The 21,685-nt window shown below is 37.3% G+C and overlaps 1 protein-coding gene across 5 annotated transcripts in view; it reads right to left on the bottom strand.

The window, feature by feature from the left end:
- Positions 1-724: 724 nt before the first annotated feature.
- LOC150085373 (uncharacterized) overlaps positions 725-21,685 on the bottom strand; it is a 444,699-nt gene continuing 423,738 nt past the window's right edge. For all 5 annotated transcript variants that reach the window (XM_090373179.1, XM_090373178.1, XM_090373180.1 and 2 more), the window contains one exon: positions 725-1,294. In XM_090373179.1, the coding sequence (XP_090229305.1) occupies positions 1,097-1,294 (198 nt within the window). In that variant the 3' untranslated portion in view covers positions 725-1,096. The remainder of the gene's footprint in view (positions 1,295-21,685) is intronic.

Genomic DNA, 21,685 nt, shown 5'->3' on the forward strand with positions numbered 1-21,685 from the left:
AATTAAAAAACCACCATATTAATGAGAAAGCTATTATTCTGTTTAATTTTCACTGCTCTGCATTTTATCTTGTCACTTGTATGTTCATGTACTTTTCATCCATGTTATCTTGTAATACATACACTTTTTAAATATGACAAAGAAATGTAGTAGGTTGTGTTTGATTCCCTGTCCTAGAGTAAATGCCTGATATTTTCACATTCTCATGCATTTGCATTTAGTAGGGGAGCCTTTTAATTTGCTCTATATGTGGGAAATGAGGCAAATTTATGTATAAGAATGTTCCTCAAGATAAATTTTTTTTTGCTAACTAATTTGATGTCATAAAAATATGCCCAGGGAAAACTTATGGATTAAAACTGAGCAAATCCACAAGACTAAGATTTTGTAATACATATATATATTTTTTTTTTTTTTTTTTTTTTTTTCATATAAAAACCAAAAAGATGGTAGATAAATAGAAGGTTTACCTCTCACAAATATCAAACCTACTTTAACTAATATCATTTCAAGCAAAAAGAAAACAATGTATTAATAAAAAAAAAAAAAAAATAGAATAAAACTTCATATTCTTACAAAAATAGTTATTGAATTGATAAATAAGCATCAGATGAGAATTAATATAACTACCAAGAATAAAAGTCAAGACTAGTCTTATTTTTACAAACTACATGGTAAAAACTGGGACGGGGAGAGAACTAGACATTTTTTAAAATGTCATTCGAAATTCTTACTGTACAACAATTCCTCTTATTTATGCACCAAATATAAAATTAATTCAGAAGATACTACTATATAGATATCAAGAAATTAAACTTTAGGTTTGCTAGTTATTCTCATCCTGAATTCAAACAATAAGCATATGTGATTAATTACCACGAAAATTACATCACACATACACCATTGTGCATTATTAACAGCTAACTCATGATAATCTACATTACTCTTCATTCTTTTTCTTTTCTAGAAACTTTTCTAAAAACTTTTAACAGTTTTGAGTGTGTGTCAACCCTCAGGAGTAAACAGTACAGTTTCTGTAATTAATAGTATACACAGACTGGCCACATGAATTTTCCATGCTAATATATTCACAAGGTCACCTATCCTCCTCCAACAGGCTACTCTGATTCTGAGTCTGTGCTGGTTGTTGATAGGACTGATGTAAAACAACACTAGAACACAAAGGATGGAGTGGTGCAGAAGTAGCAGATGTTCCATTAGTGGGACTTGATAATGTAACACTGCTATAAGGAGGAGATATAGTCTGATAAACAAGGGAAGACTGTGTTTGGCTCTGGAAAAAAAATATAAAATACATTATCATTTATACCTCCTTTAGTATGAGTACACATAGCTTAATACAATATATTAGCATTTTTACTAAATTCTGCTGCAATGCAGCTTTTCTGAGAGCAGAGATAAAAAAAAAAAAAATCTGAATACCATATATAATTTGTAGGATAATTTATCAATAAATATCTGTTTATACAAAGAAATTAGATAACTTCCTAGATTTCTGGAAAATAGCAACTACACTTCACTTCTCCTGAGGTTCAACAAGGGCTTATCTTCACACTTTTTAATTTGGCCTGACAAATTAGGATTCCATAAAGAACCAAGAAATGTTGTAATTTGAATAAGAACAATTAATAATTTTACACACAATCATGAAATGTCAGTATATTAAATTCATGTGGATGAAAAAATATATTTGTTATAATGAAATTTTGTTACAATGAAGCATAGAAAAAAATATGTCAGAACAATAATTACATATAACAAAATAAAAACTTACTTATTAAATGCAACTGTTTTTAATGAAAATTTTTAAAAAAAATTTGTTTTTTACACTTATTTTCAATGGAACAAAACTTTTATTAATTATGCCTGGACAAAAAGATATACAATCATAAACATGAAACTACAGTCTCTTCCATTTTCAAATTTATAAAATCATAAGTACAACTACTAACAAACAATTTCAATGGCTGAATGTCATCTATCAGCATGTTTCACTAAATATGTAACTCTATACATCTACATAAAGAACTGGTCACTTTCAAAATTACTAAGTAAGGCTTTAAGAAGGTAGACATCAAAAGCCACGAATCTCCAACAGGCAATTAACTGCTCATTTAAAAAATCATTCCAGCATCACCAGTTGCAAAGACTATATAGATCAAGAGGGTACGTCATATTGTTTAAGCATTTATTTTTTCATGATATTATTTCTGTAGCAGTATGAGCCTTTATTATGCTAAACTGATATCTTTTTTACCAATATTTTTGTTAAAATTACTGATATTTTATTGTACCAAGTTTTGTTGTATTTGATTACTAAGCTTTGTATTTTTACTGGATATAATAAACAAACTTAACTTTCAAAATTAAACATGGTTACCACGTGCTTCCTTTAAGTTAAAAGAATTTGTATAATGAAAGTGCAATTGATTTTTTTAAATTATTAGCTCCTATTGCAGCTGGACGATTAATTTGATCTACATGGTACAATGTTCATGGTAAGATAATTCTCAACCAGTGGTTATTAGACTAACTTCTTTCTAATAGGTAAACAAAGTAACCTTGAAGGTACATTTCTGGATTCAATTATCATACTGAAGTTTGAAAAATGAATAAATGTAATATATGAAATAGTTGCGGTAATTAACAATTTGAACAAGTAAACCTATGTAAGACATGTACATCTCTTGTTAATTTTCATAAACAAACGATATAATACATATGGATATATCTAACTTGCCAATGAAATTTTTACACCAACAAAGGATCAGCACTGAAGAAGAGCCAACACTCCATTGGGTGCAATTTCCCTCAAAGATGTCTATCAATCTAATAATTTGTGGCCATGCAGAAAGGATGCCAATAATAATAATAATTATTATTATTAGTGGTGCATGCAAATAAACTTATAAAGGATCAGCCAGAGGTGAGGGGGGAACTGCAAAATCACTTGTCCACCCCTCTAATAACACTAGCCAACAATTCTAAACTTTTTTTCGATAACATGAACGAAATCAACTGATTTTGACTCAATCGCATATGCTAAAAACAAAAATTACAGTAGGAAGTTCATAGCACGTCACGTTTTCATCTTACGGCTTCCTGCTCTTTTTTTCCAAAAATTGTGAATTTTTACTTATCTAAATGTACATGACTACTTTTCTTGTAAATTAATTGCTTGAAATATAAATGATGACCAGTAAACATTCCAAATGGATAAAAAATAACATATTTAAACTTTATAAACACCTAGTTGGATTTAAGTAAGCAATTAACCCACAAAAGTGGAGGCAAAAATAGGAAATCATATGACTTAGTTATTTTTTCCTCTTATAAGCAGAATGGTCAGAAACCAGCAACAGTCACCCATCATTCAGCCACCTCTGCTCCATAGTGTGGATACCTTGGTGGAATCGTACCCTCTGCTTGTCACTGACAGATCCCAAGTTGCCTGGAAAGAAGTCCAGGTGTGAATGTAGCAAGTGTATCTTCAGTGACATTCGGCATCCTAACTTTTGATAGTCATGCAACAATTCTTCTATCAACTCTTTATAGTTCTTTATATTTTTGTTCCCAGGAAACCTGATAGCAACAGCTCTGAAGGATTTCCACGCAGCTAATTCAGAGGCATTAAGTTTAGTTTCAAAAATTTCATCCTTTAAAAGCCGTCTAATTTGTGGGCCTATGAATATACCCTCCAACTTTGCATTACTAATTTTTGGAAACTGACTTTTTAAGTACTTGAAACCTTCACTATTTTTGTCCAGAGCTTTTACAAAATTTTTCATGAGACCCAACTTAATGTGCAAATGCAGGAGGCACACCATTTCAGGTTTCACTAAAGGCATGCATTTGATGTTGAATATTCTTCTCTGATGGGCCATTCCTTCATAATATAATGATGTTCTACTGCTCGACTATCCCATAAACACAGGAAACAACAATACTTAATAAAACTGCTCTATAGTTTTCAAGCAACAAAGCGATTACTTTTAAATCGCCATAGATTTTCCAACAATATTTCTTATAGTTAAAGCATTTAATAGCAATGACATGCTATTATAGGTTTCTTTCATAGCCACAGAATGAGCCTCTGGGACCGAAGGTTTGATATTACCATTGTGTAGCAAAGCTGCTTTTAAATTGAATTTAGAAGAATCAATGAATAATCTCCTTTCTCCAGGACTGTGTTCAAACACTAGTTCATCAATCAATCCGTTTACATCTTTGCAGACACAAAGAGAACCTTCCATTTGATAATAATCCGCAAACTTTTCATTTCGGTTTCTAAACACAGAAATCCTCGTGGATTTTTCCAAAAAAATTCCATTGTTGCAATCTAGATCCTAATAGCTCACCCTGTTGCTTTGAAAGATTTAAATCCCTAACCAAATCATTAAGTTTACTTTGCACAATTAAGTGTGGGGTTTTGTCATTTTCAGGATTGTAACTAGGGTCGGCAGACGCTGAAGGGCAGGTATGGGATCTAGTAACCCTTGCTCGTCTTCTGGAATGGTGATTTCTTTGAAACTAGGTGGAGGAATAGTAATAGGGAGTTCTGGTGTGTGTGGCACTGGTTTTATTGCAGATGGAAAGTTGGGGTATTTTATTTTAACTCTATTTTTTTCCCCCTTGAAAACCCTTTAGTATTTTTAAGGCTGAAATAACAGTCTTTGAGATGACTTGTTGGTTCTTGTCAGGTCATCAGAACAGCAAAAGGCATTTTAGAATTGTTCCTCTTTATCCATTCAGTCAGATTTACACAGCACGTTATGTAAATACGGTGCTCACCTTTTATACTGATCACATGTGCGACAACCAAAATAAAAATAAGAAGCTTGTTTCACCTTGTCTGTGATTGATCAACGTTGCAACTTCACTGTAAATTGTCCACAAACTTAGCAAAAACTGTTTGGCAAACTAACGCATGCACAGCGTTTTTGCTCCATTTCATGAGTTTTGACCAAAACGGCACTTAAAAACACCACACCCCAACCACTAGATCTTACAAATTGAAACTAACCCCAAAAATATATATTTAAGGGCAAAAGACAGCTTGTAAACAAGTTGTCTTTCACAGAGGCACCTGGTCGCCATAAATATAGCAGGGTGCAAACGTGCTACCACATAATAAGGATTATAGCAATATAACTCAGAGCAGCCACTCCTCAGGGCCATAAAACTAAAAAGAGGTATTAGTATACCATTAAACAACACAGATACTCTCTTTTATAACCACTCTCTGTCTTCTCCCACTCAAACATCTCTTTATCCAGAGCAGCAACTGCTCTTAATGCCACACCGCTCCAATTTGTATAGTAGTCTTTTGTGAGAAACAGTATCAGTATTTTGTGAGAAACAGGTCTATAATTACTCAATCTCCCTTTGATCCATCTTTATGAATTGGAGATACACTTGCACATTTCCAGTCCATAGGGACCTCTCCCGAATCCAAAGATACTCCCACAATTATGGCTGAGGGTTTGCTTACCTCCTTTGCTGAATCCCTTAATATAATTGGAGAAATCCCACCCACCCCAAGTATCTTTTTTATGTTGAGCTTCAACAATTCCTCTTCCACTTTCCTCTCAGTTATCACAAAATCATTTAGCTCCCTGTTAGATTCTAATCAACTGGAATTCCACTCAATAAAGACCTCCTCATGCATGAATGCAGATGCAAAATACCTATTCAGTTTTTTAGCAATCTCGGCAGGATCATCAACAGTTAAACCATCGTTGTCAAGTGGACTAATGTGATGTAACCCCTTCTCTTCTACAGTTAATATAAGTAAATAAGTCTTTGCTGCATTTCTTCTGATTCTTTACCAGAGAATTCTCATAGAGTCTGCCTTAGCTTGCGTAACCTCCTTTGTGATTTGATTACAGACTAGTTTATATCTACCATATGCTTCTGTATCACCAGATAATTTATATGCATCCCATACATTTTTCTTCTCAGCCACAAGTCTCATCAGTTCATGTGACATCCATATAGGTCTAAGTCTGGAATGTTATTTCTTAGCTGGTATCAAAAGCCTAGCAGCTTCTCTGATTACTTCCCTGAATGCTTCTAATTTAGCATTTATTTCTGGCAACAACAACAACAACATCAGATGGTCCCACTGTACAGAATTTAAAAAGTAGTTTTAAAAAGTTTGTAAAAGACGGTCCCATTGTAGTCACACTTATGGAAGTAAAGGCCCTTTACCCTTGGCAGTAGTTATGTCTTTAAGTAAGTCCCACATCAGCACATTGTGATCACTGCCACCCAGAGGGTCTTTTACCAGCAGGTTCTTAATGTATGTTCTTATTGCTGATAATTAGGTCATGAGTACTGCTTCCTCTTGCTGCTTCTCTAACATGCTGCTGTAGAAATAGTTATCCAATAAATCCACAAGTTCCAGTCAATATCCGGAAAGTTAAAATCCCCATTATACGACATTCTGATATACTGGCCCACTCGGTTTGTCTATACAGCTGTTCATTATACTCATTTAAGTCATTAGTCCTATAACACATTTCCTCTCTCATTTTTATTTTCCAAGTGTCACACTAAACTGACTTAACATTGCACTGGTCACCCATGTCAACTGAATGCACTGCTTTAGATTTCATATTCTTCTTAACTAAGAGCATAATCCCACCCCTGTTCTATCTGTCCTTTCTGTACACATTGTACCCCAATATTCAAATTCTGCATCCTTTATGTCTGAGTGATACCATGTCTCTGATATCCCCACAATATCTGCATTGGATGACTAAATCAGTACTTCAAATTCACCAAATTTATTTACTATGCTCCTAGCATTAGCATACATGCACCCGTTCTTACTCTTAGTTATCCTAACAGAGCCCATGATTTTCTTGTTTCATGATGATCCACTGCTGTGGATTTTGCCCTGCTGTGTTTCGTGATGATCCACAGCAGGGCAAAATCCTTGACATCTTCCTTTCCAGGCTGCTGCATGTTCCAATAGAAGCACTGCAAGAATCTTTCACCTATGCCTACAGCTCTAGTTAATGTATTAGTCTATGTATCCCTTCCAAGTTATCAGTTTTCTGACCAACCCATGCACCCCTTCTGTTTAAGTGATCCCATCCCTGTAAAAAGTATCTCCCATTAACAAGCACAGACCACGCTGAGAAAAATTCTACCTCATGAGCCTTGCACTGTCTCTCCAGGAGCAAATTGACTGCCAAGGCTTTCAACATGTACTCCTTCCTATCGTGTCTGGGCAGGATTGCAGACACTTTCAAATTAATCTGAACTTGTTATTTTTTCCCAGTACTGCCCTGTGTTTGTTAATTAAATCCTTAGATCTCTTATCTAAGAATTTATTTACTATGCTAGGAGCATAGTAAATAAATTTGATGAATTTGAACTTAATAGCATTAGTGCCCATCTTTTAAAGGCACCTTTTGTGCCTTTAAAAGATGATATCTGTTTCAACGTCATCTACTTTTGTCCTTGGCAGACATACCCTGGTCCAATTCCGCCTATCCTTTCTGCACAACACATTTCCCATTTCCCTGTCAACAGAGTCACAGACAATTACTGTTTCCCTTGGGACCAGCACATTCTGCCTTGGGGATTGCTGCTGTGTTGCCTGATGCACAAATGAGGGCTCTGGTTGGGCAGCTAAGCGCTTGACTGGCAGATCATTTTAATTGCTTCAAGAGCATCTGCCCTGTTCTTCAAGCTCTCATAAACACCCATTAGAACACCGAGTTCATGCCTAATTTCCTTGTACTGTTTGCACCAAACACTCAAAGACATCCCCCCCCCCACTCCAATAAGTCCTGTTCCAGATAGATTTGAAAACATCGCACAAGTAATACGCACATTTTCATTTCTAAACACATATGCAAAAAAAAAAAAAAAAAAAATCACTATTTTGAATTGTCTATATTTACTGAAGTATTTGTCTTAAACACACAGAGCGGCAACAGTAAAATAAGACTGACACTAGACATCTGTCTCGTCTGAAGCTACATGCTTAAACTAACCTTGGTTTACACAAAGTTAACTTCCCCCTGCGTCCACACACTGCATGCAACGATCACGAAGTGACGGGAATGACTGGCGGAAGGCTGTGATTGGTATACTGTTCAATGTTCTCATCACAGTTCTTTGAATAGTGTTGATGTCATCAAAATAACAGCCTTTCAGTCATGCCTTGAGCTTCAGGAAAATAATTCATCACACAAGGCCAAGTCTGGCAAATACAGTGGGTGCAACAGCACGCCGACTTTTCTGCTAGCCAAACGTTTCCTAACAATGAGAGCCTTGAGGCTTGCAAGAGGAACCAATTTCCATCTTCTTCATACTGAGGCCGCACATGATGGATTCTCTGCAACAAATGTTTCAGAATATCCAGATAGTAGGCAGCAGAAACACTTTGGCCATTGGGCATGAACTCTTTCCCTTGCTATTGTAAAAAGTGATGAGCATGGCTTTGATTTTTGACCTTTCTTGATGAACTTTTATGGCTTTGGGAGAGTTCGCTAACTTCTACTCCACAATTTGACTCTTCATTGTGGGGTCTTACTGAAAACACCACATTTTGAAATCCATAGTGACAGAATTCAGGAATAGGGTTTGCTTCCACATCCCAATGAGTTCTCTGCAGTGTTCAACTTGCACCTGTCATTAACCATCTGTTTACAAATGTGAAACACTGCACACAGACCCATGTTTTCTTCAAATTCTGGGTTATTATTTATCAAATGGCTTCCTTATTTGCATAGAACTTCTCAAATCATTTGGAGCATTGCACATTGGTCACTGTGCCTTTTCAATCAACTCTGGCATGTGAACTGTTTTTGCCTAGCACTGGATGTTTGTCATCTTTCAGTGATTCTCTTCCATGGGTGAAATGTTTATGCCACCCAAACACATGCACACGAGACAGACAATTCTCTCTATGCGATATGTGTCACAGAAACATTTCATAATTTGAAATGTTTCTGTGGCACTTTTGTCCAGTCGAACACAAAACTTGATGTTTGCTCTTTATTCTACTGTCCCACCACAACAAAGATACAGGAAAGATGTGCAGTTCATTTCAAACTATGTTCTGAGATGGCGGAAAAATTTCTGATGACCTTGACTGCATTGCTTGAGAAGCAATCACTCTTTCATTTCATGTTTACTTCTAGTAGATGACTGTGCCAGCACTCACCTCATAACACCAGTCTCATTTTCCAGTTGCTGCACTGTGTAATTCATTTGGTGTAAAAGAACAAGTAAAACTTGGGGGTGTTATTACTAGCTCATGATTTTCTCTAACAGAAAACTCCACAAGCATTTCGAACAAGATATTAACTGATGAGTAAAGTGCATTTTGTATGAAAATGTTTTATTAAAATGGTAATATTACTGAAGTGTAGCACAACTTTGAATTAAGATCTGATAGTAGATAATTCAACTACAACAACAACTACTAGTTCCCAGGGGCAGAATGCGCTGGTCCCACAGGAACTAGTAGTTGGTAACTCTATTGTCAGGCAAATGGGGAACATGCTTTGTAAAAAAGGATAGGTGGAACAGGACCAGGGTATGTCTGCCAGGGGCAAAGGCTGATGATGTTGTAGAGCGGATATCATCTTTTAAGGGCACAAAAGGTGATATAGTTGTACACGTTGGCACTAATGATATCAAGAGTAGGAGACCAGCAGAATTACTAAACAAGCACAGGTCACTGTTGAAAAAAAGCCGTGATGTAGGGTTGAAATTGAAAGTGTCTGCAATTCTGCCCAGACACGATAGGAGGGAGTATATGATGAGAGCCTTCTTGATCAATTCGGCCCTGGAAAGATTGTGCAAGGCTCAAGGGGTAGAATTTTTTTTGAGCCTGGACTGTACTTGTTAACAGGAGAGACTGCTTCAACAGGGATGGGATACACTTAAATAGAAAGGGTGCAAGAATATTTGCTGATGCTATCAAGGCAGTGTTAGGTCGGTCAGAAAACTGCTAGCTTGGGGGGAGACAAAGACTAATAGATTGACAGTAACCACTGGCAGAGGTGAAAGAGATTCTTGCACTGCTTTTATTGGAATGAACAGAAGCCTGAAAAACAAGATGCAGGGTATTTCAGAGACTGCTAGGAGTCATTGCGGTACAAGTAAACACATGGGTTGTGTTAGGGTAGCTAAGAATAGGAACAGGTGCATGTACACCAATGCTAGGAGTTTGGTAAATAAATTTGATGAATTTGAGGTATTGCTCAAAACATCAAAGGCAGATATTGTTGGGATATCAGAGACATAGTGTCACACAGATATAAGAAATGCATAACTGGAATTTGGTGAGTACAATGATTACAGAAAGGATAGACAGGATAGGAAGGGAGGAGGGGTTATGCTATTAGTTAAGAAACACATAAAATCCAAGGAACTGAAGCCAGTCGACATCGCTGGACAGTGAAGTGTCGAGTCAGTTTGGTGTGACATAAGCACTGGGAGATCAAAATTGAGAGTAGGAGTGTGCTATAGGCCTAATGACTCTGATGAGTATAAAACGAAATTGTACAGGGAAATAGAGTGGGCCAGTAAATCACAGAGTCTTATAATGGGGGATTTTAATTTTCCAGATATTGACTGGAATTTGTGGGTTGGTCACTCACACACTATCAAGACTTTTGTGGATTTATTGGATGATTGTGTTCTACATCAGCATGTTCAGGAGGCAACCAGAGGGAGTAATACTCTTGATCTGATTATCAGTAGTGATTCTTCATGCATTAAGAATCTGCAGATAAAGGAACTACTAGGTGGCAGTGATCACAGTGTGCTGAAGTGCGATTTACTCAAAGAGGTAACTACAATCAGGGGTAAAGAGAAGGGTTTTTGCTTTCGTAAAGGCGACTATGATGGTCTGAGCCAGTATTTAAATTGTATACAGCGGGACAAACTGATGATGTTACCAACAGCAAATTCAAAATGGGAAGCATTCAAAGAACTTATCTTGGAAGCTACTAGGCTTTACATACCAACTAAGAAATATTGTTCAGGGTTTAGGCCTAAATGGATAGCAGATGAACTAATGAGACATATGGCAGAGAAGAAAAATGCATGGTATACATATAAATTAATGGGTGACATGGAAGCCTATGATAGATATAAGTTGGTTTGTAACCAAGTCACAAAGGAGATTAGGCAGGCAAAGGTAGATTATGAGAAATCCTTGGAAAAGGATGCAAAGAAAAACAGAAAAGAATTCTTTACCTATGTAAACTTTAGAAGGAAAGGGATGAATCAGATTGGTCCACTGGATATTGATGGTTCAACAGTTGAGGATCCTGCTCAGGTGGCTAACAAATTAAATGAGTATTTTGCATCTACATTCACACATGAGGAGTTATTCAGGAAGGGGAATGCCAGAGGGAAGTAAACTCAGGCAGTGAGCTAGATGATTTTGTAATAACTGAGAGGAAAGTGGAGGAGAAATTGTTGAGGATAAACATAAAAAAGGCATCCGGGGTCGATGAGATTTATCCAGTTATATTAAAGGAGGCAGCAAAGAAAGTAACCATAATCATGGCCACCCTTAGCCATAATTATGAGAGCTTCTTTGGACTCAGGGGAGGTACCCATAGACTGGAAATATGCAAATGTGACCCCAAATTCACAAAGGAGGATCAAAGGCTGACACAAGTAATTATGGACCTGTGAGCTTAACTTCTGTTCCAGGAAAATTAATGGAGGCACTGGTTAAAGAAGCACTGCAGGATCATCTAGACAAGACTTCAGTTATAACTCGGACACAGCATGGTTTTGTTAAGGGAAAGTCTTGCCTGACCAATTTGATTGGATACTATGATGCAGTCACAAAAGAACTGGATGCAGGGAATAACTTTGATATTATATATTTGGATCTTCAAAAGGTTTTTATACTGTTGCACATGGAAGACTGCTGCACAAATTTGAGCAGTGTGGTATTGGAGGCAAATTGCTGCTATATATAAAGGGATGGTTGAGGGGGAGAAGACAGAAAATTGTAAACATTAACTATATCTGCAATAAGGCCTCTGAGATTGGGATTATTCATACCACAAATTGAAACAGATACGCCAACTGTTTAAAACTGATTTAATAATAAAATAAAATAATACAAAAGACTGTAAAATAATATTTACAAAAAACTAATTTAAGACAAAAATAAAATAAAATAAGTAAATACATTAAAATGCATTAAAATAGTAAAGGATAGCGAAAGCTTAAAAATCAGTACTCACCTTGAATTAATCTGCGATGGCTTACTTAGACATCGTGGTTAATATTTAGGTTGAATTGTTAAATTGAATGAAGTTAAAAGGGAGAAAGTAGATAAGTATTGATTGAGTTAAAATAGGCAGAAGGAGACAGAAGTGTACACATCCAATCCTTGGTTGTCATTGAAGTAAAGAAGCAAACGAATAATTGAAAACTAAATAGGTGAATATAGTGAAGCCAATAGTCGTTACGAGGACTTTCGTTAGTTAAAACGTCTTCAGTTGGCAATGTGTGGGGAGAGAACGCGCATGGTATTTAAGAATAAAAAATTATACTCTCATGATGCCTTTTTTGTTTTCAATTATTCGTTTGCTTCTTTACTTCAATGACAACCAAGGATTGGATGTGTATGCTTCTGTCTCTTTGTGCCTATTTTAACTCAGTAAATACTTACCTACTTTCTCCCTTTTAATTTTATTCAATTTAACAATTCAACCTAAATATTAACCACGATGCCTAAGTAAGCCATCGCAGATTAATTCAAGGTGAGTACCGCTTTTTAAGCTTTCGCTATCCTTTACTAGTCTATTAACACGGTACTTGAAGATCTCTAAAAATTTCGCAATGCATTAAAATATAAATTTAAAAGCGGTAAAAACACAATTGAAGCTTACGGAGGTATCTACCGCCTTCCTCAGCAATCTGATACTGTTGCACATGCTTGAAATGAGGCCTCCAGACCTGTTTACAGTACTCAAGGTGTGGCCTGACCATTGCCTTATACAAGGGAATAATCACCTCTTTATCCTTGCTATAAGACTGCTGCACAAATTGGGGCAGTGTGGCATTGGAGGCAAATTGCTGCTATGGATAAAGGGGTGGTTGAGGGGGAGAAGACAGAGTGGTAATCAATGGACACTGCTCATCGTGGACTAATGTTATTAGAGGAGTCCCTCAGGGTTCAGTGTTGGGTCCATTATTGTTTTCTGTATTTATAAATGATATTGATGATGGTATATCAAGCTTAATGTCTAAGTTTGCAGACGATATAAAGGTTGGCAGGGTTGTTAAGGACACTACTGATGCTATGCTGCTGCAACAGGATCTGGAAAGGTTGAGCAGATGAACTGGGAGGTGGCAAATGAAGTTTAACATTGACAAATGTAAAGTACTACATATGGGAAACAGCAATCCCAGAGCAACGTATCAACTCTGTGGTATTACACTGACAGTGGTAGAGAATGAAAAGGACCTGGGGGTTATTGTGTGGGCAGATATGAAGTTCTCTGAGCAGTGCAGATGAGCTGCAAGAGTAGCTCATGGCGTCTTGTCAATGATGTACAGGAATTTTTATAGTAAGGATAAGGAGGTGATTATTCCCTTGTATAAGGCAATGGTCAGGCCACACAGTGAGTACAGTCGGTCCTCGTATAACACGTGTTTGCATTACACGAATTCGATCATACACGATTTATAAATAGGGGAACGTTATCTTATATAACACGAACCGAATTCGCTTATACACGATTCGCCTTTGTGTTTACAAGAAATGGCAGTCGAATGCGGAATCACCCCAACTGAACGCAACACGATAGGAATGAAGAAGATTCTGAAAATGTATTTATGTGTTTTATATCAGTGAAGGGGAAACACATTTCACCATAATAACGTAAAAACCAACACAATTCCAGTTATCGATATAATAGCAAATGCAATTAGATGGAGTTTACTACCAGTTTATAACAGATTCCACTAGCAGAAACGCAACTGGAAATTGTTTTTATTGTTTTATGGTAGTAACCCCCAGAAATGTGCTTTAGTAAAATGTGAGGTGTTAATAGTGTATCTCGGCCTTTACGGTGTTGTTTATTCAGTTGCTATACGCGCGCAGCTTTGTTTATGTGTATTAAGCGTGCCACCTCGTTTTGTAATTGTGCTTTATTCCCTAAAAATTAGTAAAATACTTAAAAGGTGTGAAAAGGAAGCGTCCTGGCTAAGACACTGCAGATTCAGAGAGAAAAAAAAAGAAGCAATATCGATAAACAGAGGCGGACTGGGTCAAAAATTCTTACCCGGGAAAATTTGTAGTGGCTTCATACTACGGTTTATGGCCAAAATCACACCGGCCTCCGGCCCACCGTGGTTTCCCCTGTAAGGCTTATGGCCAGTCCGCTTCTGTCGATAGAGCAAAAATATGAAATTTTGAAACGCTTTGAGCGAAATGAAGACCATGTGATATTGCACGTGCTACAGACCTAAATGAGGCAACGCGGAGAATTACAAAGAATGCAGAGAAAATAAAAACAACTTTCATAGCGGGAACAACTCAAAGTGTAATTAAAATCCATTAGATTAAGACACAAAGAATTGGAAGAGATGCAACGGCTGTCATCTCTTTGGATAGAAAATCAAACAAAAAGCAAGTTTGCTTACGATAGAAGCAAAAGCATTAGCAATATTTTATTACGACTTACGTATTATAAAATACGTAAGTATTTTATTACGACTATTTTATTTAATATAATAAATTTTTTACGAATAAAATACGTATTTTATCCGTAAAAAATACTTTTTTAGCATTAGCATTAGTAGAGGCATTTGATGCAAGAAAGCAAGCTTATGCAGCATCAGCCAAAAAAAAAAAAAAAAAAAAAAAACCACTTCCACTTCACCCCTCTGTTCGTTCAAAATACCTGTCCAGCTGAGCCTTAAACTTATTTAGGCTATCAACCTCCACTACAAGGGATGGAAGTCTGTTCCACCAACCAACCACCCGCTGGCTAAAGGCAAATTTCCGCACGTCTATCCTACATCTGTCTTTCCTCAATTTGAATTTATGCCCTCTCAGGTGATTATTCTGAGCTAGAGGAAGAATCCCATCAGCATTGAGCATGCTTAAACCATTCAAGGGCTTATACACCTCTATCAGATCACCTCGCTGGTGCCTAGTCTCCAGACACTGTAATTTGCAAAACTTAAGCCTTTCTTCGTAAGAGCACCCCTTTGTTCCATTCACTAATCTTGTTGCCCTTCTCTGTACTCGTTCCAGCAGCTCTACATCCTTCTTGAAATGAGGCCTCCAGACCTGTATACAGTACTCTAGGTGTGGCCTGACCATCGCCTTATGCAAGGGAATAATCACCTCCTTATCCCTGCTGGAAAAATTCCTGTATATCATTGACAATACACCATGAGCTACTCTTGCAGCCCGTCTGCACTGCTCAGAGAACTTCATATCTGCCTGCACAACCACCCCCAAGTCCCTTTCATTCTCTACCACTGTCAGTGTTGTACCACAGAGTTGATACGTTGCTCTGGGGTTGCTGTTTCCCATGTGTAGTACTTTACATTTGTCAATGTTAAACTTCATTTGCCACCTCTCAGCCCATCTGCTCAACCTTTCCAGATCCTGTTGCAGCAGCATAGTGTCAAAGCATAGTGCAGCAGCATAAAGTATTTTTAGTATTAAAAAATACTAAAAATACTTTATTATAATATAATATTATTTTTATTACGTATTTTAATCGTTATAAAATACGTAAGTATTTTATAACGATTAAAATTACCCGATTATTTATTGTGTTTGGTAATGTTTTGGTTCCAAATGTGTGTTCAATCTTGGGTGGTCGGCACCTAACCCTACTTTTCCCATAGGGCCTGTTGTTTATATTGCACGATTTTGCATTGCACGAGGGTTTCTAGGAACGGAACTATCGTGCTATACGAGGACAGACTGTACTATATACGGGTCTGGAGGCCTCATTTCAAGAAGGATGTAGAGCTGCTGGAACAAGTATAGAGAAGGCAACAAGATTAGTGAATGGAACAAAGAATGGAACAAAAGACGAGAATTAGGGCTGAATTTGAAAGTGTCTGCAATTCTGCCCAGACACGATAGGAGGGAGTATATGATGAGAGCCTTGTCGATCAATTTGGCCTTGGAAAGATTGTGCAAGGCTCAAGGGGTAGAATTTTTATCAGCCTGGACTGTACTTGTTAACAGGAGAGATTGCTTCTACAGGGATGGGATACACTTAAATAGAAAGGGTGCAAGAATATTTGCTGATGCTATCGAGGCAGTGTTAGGTGGGCCGGAAAACTGCTAGCTTGGGGGAAGACAAAGACCAATAGATTGACAGTAGCCACTGGCAGAGGTGAAAGAGATTCTTGCACTGCTTCTATTAGAATGAGCAGAAGCCTGAAAAACAAGATGCATTGTATTTCAGAGACTGCTGGGAGCCATTGCGGTACAAGTAAACACATGGGTTGTGTTAGGGTAGCTAAGAATAGAAACAGGTGCAGGTATACTTGCGTGTACACCAATGCTAGGAGTTTAGTAAATAAATTTGATGAATTTGAGGTATTGCTCAAAACATCGAAGGCAGATATTGTTGGGATATCAGAGACGTGGTGTCACACAGATATAAGGGATGCAGAACTGCAATTTGGGGAGTACAACGTCTACAGAAAGGATAGACAGAATAGGAAGGGGGAGGGGTTATGCTATTAGTTAAGAAACACATAAAAACCAAGGAAGTGAAGCCAGTCGACATCGCCGGACAGTGCAGTGTTCAGTCAGTTTGGTGTGACATAAGCATTGGGAGATCCAAATTGAGAGTAGGAGTGTGCTATAGGCCTAATGACTCTGATGAGTATAATAAGGAACTGTACAGGGAAATAGTGTGGGCCAGTAAATCAGAGAGTCTTATAATGGGAGATTTTAATTTTCCAGATATTGGCTGGAATTTGGGGGCTGGTTACTCACACACTAGCAGGGCTTTTGTTGATTATTGGATGATTGTTTTCTACATCAGCATGTTCAGGAGGCAACTAGAGGGAGTAATACTCTTGATTTGATTATCAGCAGTGATTCTTCATGCATTAAGAATCTGCAGATAAATGAACCACTAGGTGGCAGTGATCACAGTGTGCTGAAGTTGGATTTACTCAAAGAGGTAACTACCATTAGGAGTAAAGGGAAGGGTTATTGCTTCCGTAAAGGCGACTACGATGGACTGAGACAGTATTTAAATTCTATACAGTGCGACCAACTGATGATGTTACCAACAGCAAATTCAAAATGGGAAGCATTCAAAGAACTTATCTTGGAAGCTACTAGGCTTTACATACCAACTAAGAAATATTGTTCAAGGTTTAGGCCAAAATGGATGTCAGATGAACTAATGAGGCATATGGCAGAGAAGAAAAATGCAGGGGATACTTACAAATTAAGCTTAATGTCCAAGTTTGCAGACGATACAAAGGTTGGCAGGGTTGTTAAGGACACTACTGATGCTATGCTGCTGCAACAGGATCTGGAAAGGTTGAGCAGATGGGCTGACAGGTGGCAAATGAAGTTTAACATTGACAAATGTAAAGTACTACACATGGGAAACAGCAACCCCAGAGCAACGTATCAACTCTGTGGTACTACACTGACAGTGGTAGAGAATGAAAGGGACTTGGGGGTTGTTGTGCAGGCAGATATGAAGTTCTCTGAGCAGTGCAGACGGGCTGCAAGAGTAGCTCATGGAGTATTGTCAATGATATACAGGAAGTTTTCCAGCAGGGGTAAGGAGGTGATTATTCCATTGTATAAGGCAATGGTCAGGCCACACCTAGAGTACTGTATACAGGTCTGGAGGCCTCATTTCAAGAAGGATGTAGAGCTGCTGGAACGAGTACAGAGAAGGGCAACAAGATTAGTGAATGGAACAAAGGGGTGCTCTTACGAAGAAAGGCTTAAGTTTTGCAAATTACAGTGTCTGGAGACTAGGCACCAGCGAGGTGATCTGATAGAGGTGTATAAAGCCTTGAATGGTTTAAGCATGCTCAATGCTGATGGGATTTTTCCTCTAGCTCAGAAAAATCACCTGAGAGGGCATAAATTCAAATTGAGGAAAGACAGATGTAGGATAGACGTGCGGAAATTTGCCTTTAGCCAGCGGGTGGTTGGTTCGTGGAACAGACTTCCATCCCTTGTCGTGGAGGTTGATAGCCTAAATAAGTTTAAGGCTCAGCTGGACAGGTATTTTGAACGAACAGAGGGGTGAAGTGGTAGTGGTTTTTTTTTTTTTTTTTTTGGCTGATGCTGCATAAGCTTGCTTTCTTGCATCAAATGCCTCTACTAATGCTAATGCTAAAGAGTTGCTCTTACAAAGAAAGGCTTAAGTTTTGCAAATTACAGTGTCTGGAGACTAGGCACCGGTGAGATGATCTGATAGAGGTGTATAAAGCCTTGAATGGTTTCAGCATGCTCAATGCCGATGGGATTCTTCCTCTTGCTCAGAATAATCGCCTGAGAGGGCATAAATTCAGATTGAGGAAAGACAGATGTAGGATAGATGTGCAGAAATTTGCCTTTAGCCAGCGGTAGTTGGTTGGTGGAACAGACTTCCAACCCTTGTTGTGGAAGTTGATAGCTTAAATAAATTTAAGGCTCAGCTGGACAGGTATTTCGAACAAACGAAGGTGTGAAATGGAAGTGGTTTTTTTTTGGCTGATGCTGCATAAGCTTGCTTTCTTGCATCATATGCCTCTACTAATACTAATGTTCCATACAGAATACAGTTAGCAATTAGTGGACTGATTAAAATGTTCAAAGAGATTGGGACTGTTTATGGCAATAAGAATGCCGACTGTTAATTGTAAATCATTCAAAATTAGTTTTGTATTAGAATGTTAAGGATGTAAACATTTTTTGGGAAAAAAAAAAATAATAAATAAATAAATAATAATAATAAATAAATAAAATAAAAAAATACCTCCAGTTGTACTTTTTACATTGCCAAACACTATGGTAGTACTAACCAGTCCTTCTGATTTGTACTCTCATATCTGTCTCCGTACTATTCCAATTTCTGTAAGGTCTTTAGCTCTAGTCAGATTAAGTCCTCTTTTCCTCAATGTTTGCTTCACCCCATTGATTCATCTTCTTGTTCAGCCCTGAATTCCACTTCCATTCATTTTTGCCTTGAATATCTGTTTAGCTAATTTCCTTCTCCTCTTATCCTCTCTACATTTGCATGCTATTATCTGGTTTCTCACATTTCCTGCTTTACTTTTATTTGTTTGTTTATTTTTGGTTTTTAGTAGCATTAGCAACTAAGGCCATATTGCTCCGGGATATGCGGTGGTCATTCCCTGACCTTTCCGCATCCACCGTATTTGGTGGTGACAGGCTCGAACCCCGGTCTAATCAAGAAGTGTGTGCTATGCACTGCTGCTCCTTCCCACCTGGCTACGGAGGTTCCTCTGCTTTACTTATCCACTGTTTATTTACAAAGCTAATGTTCTGTCTTCAGTAGGCTGATCCTAGGTATACAAAATTACTAATACTTCCATTTGTTCCAATTTTGGTTTATTTAGTTCCACTCTAAATTTTATTTGTCTGTACCAACTTTCATAAATTTTAGTTTTGTGTAACTAATTTTAATACTGAATTGTTTAAAATCAAATCTCTTGGAAGCTGCTATTCATACAATACTATCATACAACCTTCTGAATAAATTGTATTCTTTTATTAAATGGTCCATGAAAATACAAAACAAAGTGGAAATATGGTGTAACCTTAGCACATGTTTAACTTTAAACCTTCCCAATGCTTTCTTCAATCCTCAATGAATATTTGCCATTTCAGAAATTTGACAAGCTTTTCAAAACCAATAAATTCCGAATGCAGCTCACTGCTATGTTCCAATAAATTTAATATAGTTTGCTTAAGTGCAAATATTTGCATCTTTTTGTTTGGCCTAAAACTTGACTGTTCTTCCCTGAAGATTTCAGTCAATAATAATACTTCTTATCCTCTAAGATTTTTATGACATTTGCATAAATTTCATTTGGTATATTAAGAGGTGAAATTACCATTAACCTGCTGCATTCAATTTAATTTTCCTTTTCACATGTTATAGGTACAACCGCCTTGCTCCAAGGCATCTGAAACTTTTCCTTCAGATAGCAATCTCTGGATAATACAATGGTGACTGCTGTGACACTATTTCCCTCTTCTCTTGACATATTGGCATTCCAGATGGAATTTAATCTGCACTCACTTTTCTTCAATCTTTTATGACATAACAGTAGAGACAGCAAGCAAATTTTACACAATTTAAACTTTATCAAGCATTATCTTTTTATATTATTTTTATTTTATTATGTATATATTTTTTATTTTAGTTAAGATTTTATTCCATTTTGAGATTTTTAACTAAACACCAAAATATTTTCTCACTTTCTCAATACAGTAGACCCCTGCTTTAAAACTGGTTCACTATACAACCAAATCACTTTACCATGGACTCTTCATAATAAAATACAATTACCACATATCTTATAGTGAATACCATTCACTATACGGTATGTAAGTGCCAGTCATTGTGATCATGTTTGCAAATTGAATTTTAACCCATTTATGCCCACTTTTTTTTATTATTTTTTTTTTTTTATGAGAACCCCAAACACGAGAGGTATTAGAACCTATAGTACTTAGTACCGTGCTTGGGTTGGAGGTTGAGAAGACGAAAGAAGATATTTGTTGATATTGGACTTGAACTTCTGTAGATTGTAATTTTCAGGAAATACGTATGAAGGAAGGTTGTTCCAGAAAACGGCAGTTGAATGAATAAATGAGGAAGATGAAAAGTTGGTTCTGTGGGTTTGAAGTTGGACAGTAAATGGATGTTGGCTGGTAGCAGCACGTGTTCGGACTGTTTTGAAAGAGAGAGCGGGAATTATAGAAGCCAATTCAGAAGAACAGTGCCCATGGAAGTATCTTTAAAAGAGGCATGCAGCAGAAACAGTGCGTCTATGAGAAAGCGAGTGGAGAGACTTTGTTAGAGATGAATCATTAATTGACCTAACTGCCCTCTTCTGAATGGAATCAAGAAGCCTGAGAGAGGTTTTGGGGGCACCACCCCAGATGTGGGAACAATATTCCATGGCAGGGCGGATTTGCGATTTATACAGAGTGAGCAGCTGTTTGGAAGAAAAGTAACGCCGAGAGCGAAAGAGAAAACCAAGTTTTTTAGATGCAGAGGAAGCAATATTTGTAATGTGCTTGTGCCAAGAGAGATTAGAAGTCAGGGTAATCCCCAAAAGAGATACATCATTTTGCCTAGAAATCGGAGTGTCACTAAAGATAAGCATAGGAGCAGAAGAATCCTTTTTGCGAGATATAAGACAAGATTGAGTTTTAGAAGGGTTGAAATCAACTAAGTTGTCTTTGCCCCACTGGAGAATTACCTGAAGATCGGCATTTAAGGAATTGGCAGCAGATTTTCGAGAACTTGAAGCTGATTGAGCTGGACAAGGTTTCTCAAAATGGAAAGTTGAATGCAATGTGCTATCATCGGCAAAACTATGGATAGGATTTCCAGTCAATGGAAGAAGGTCATTGATATACAAGAGGAAAAGAGTGGGGGAAAGAACTGAACCCAGGGGGACACCG

The sequence above is a fragment of the Mastigoproctus giganteus genome, chromosome 5 (assembly GCF_048544385.1).
Source record: "Mastigoproctus giganteus isolate SK-2022 chromosome 5, ASM4854438v1, whole genome shotgun sequence".
Lineage (NCBI taxonomy): Eukaryota > Metazoa > Arthropoda > Arachnida > Uropygi > Thelyphonidae > Mastigoproctus > Mastigoproctus giganteus.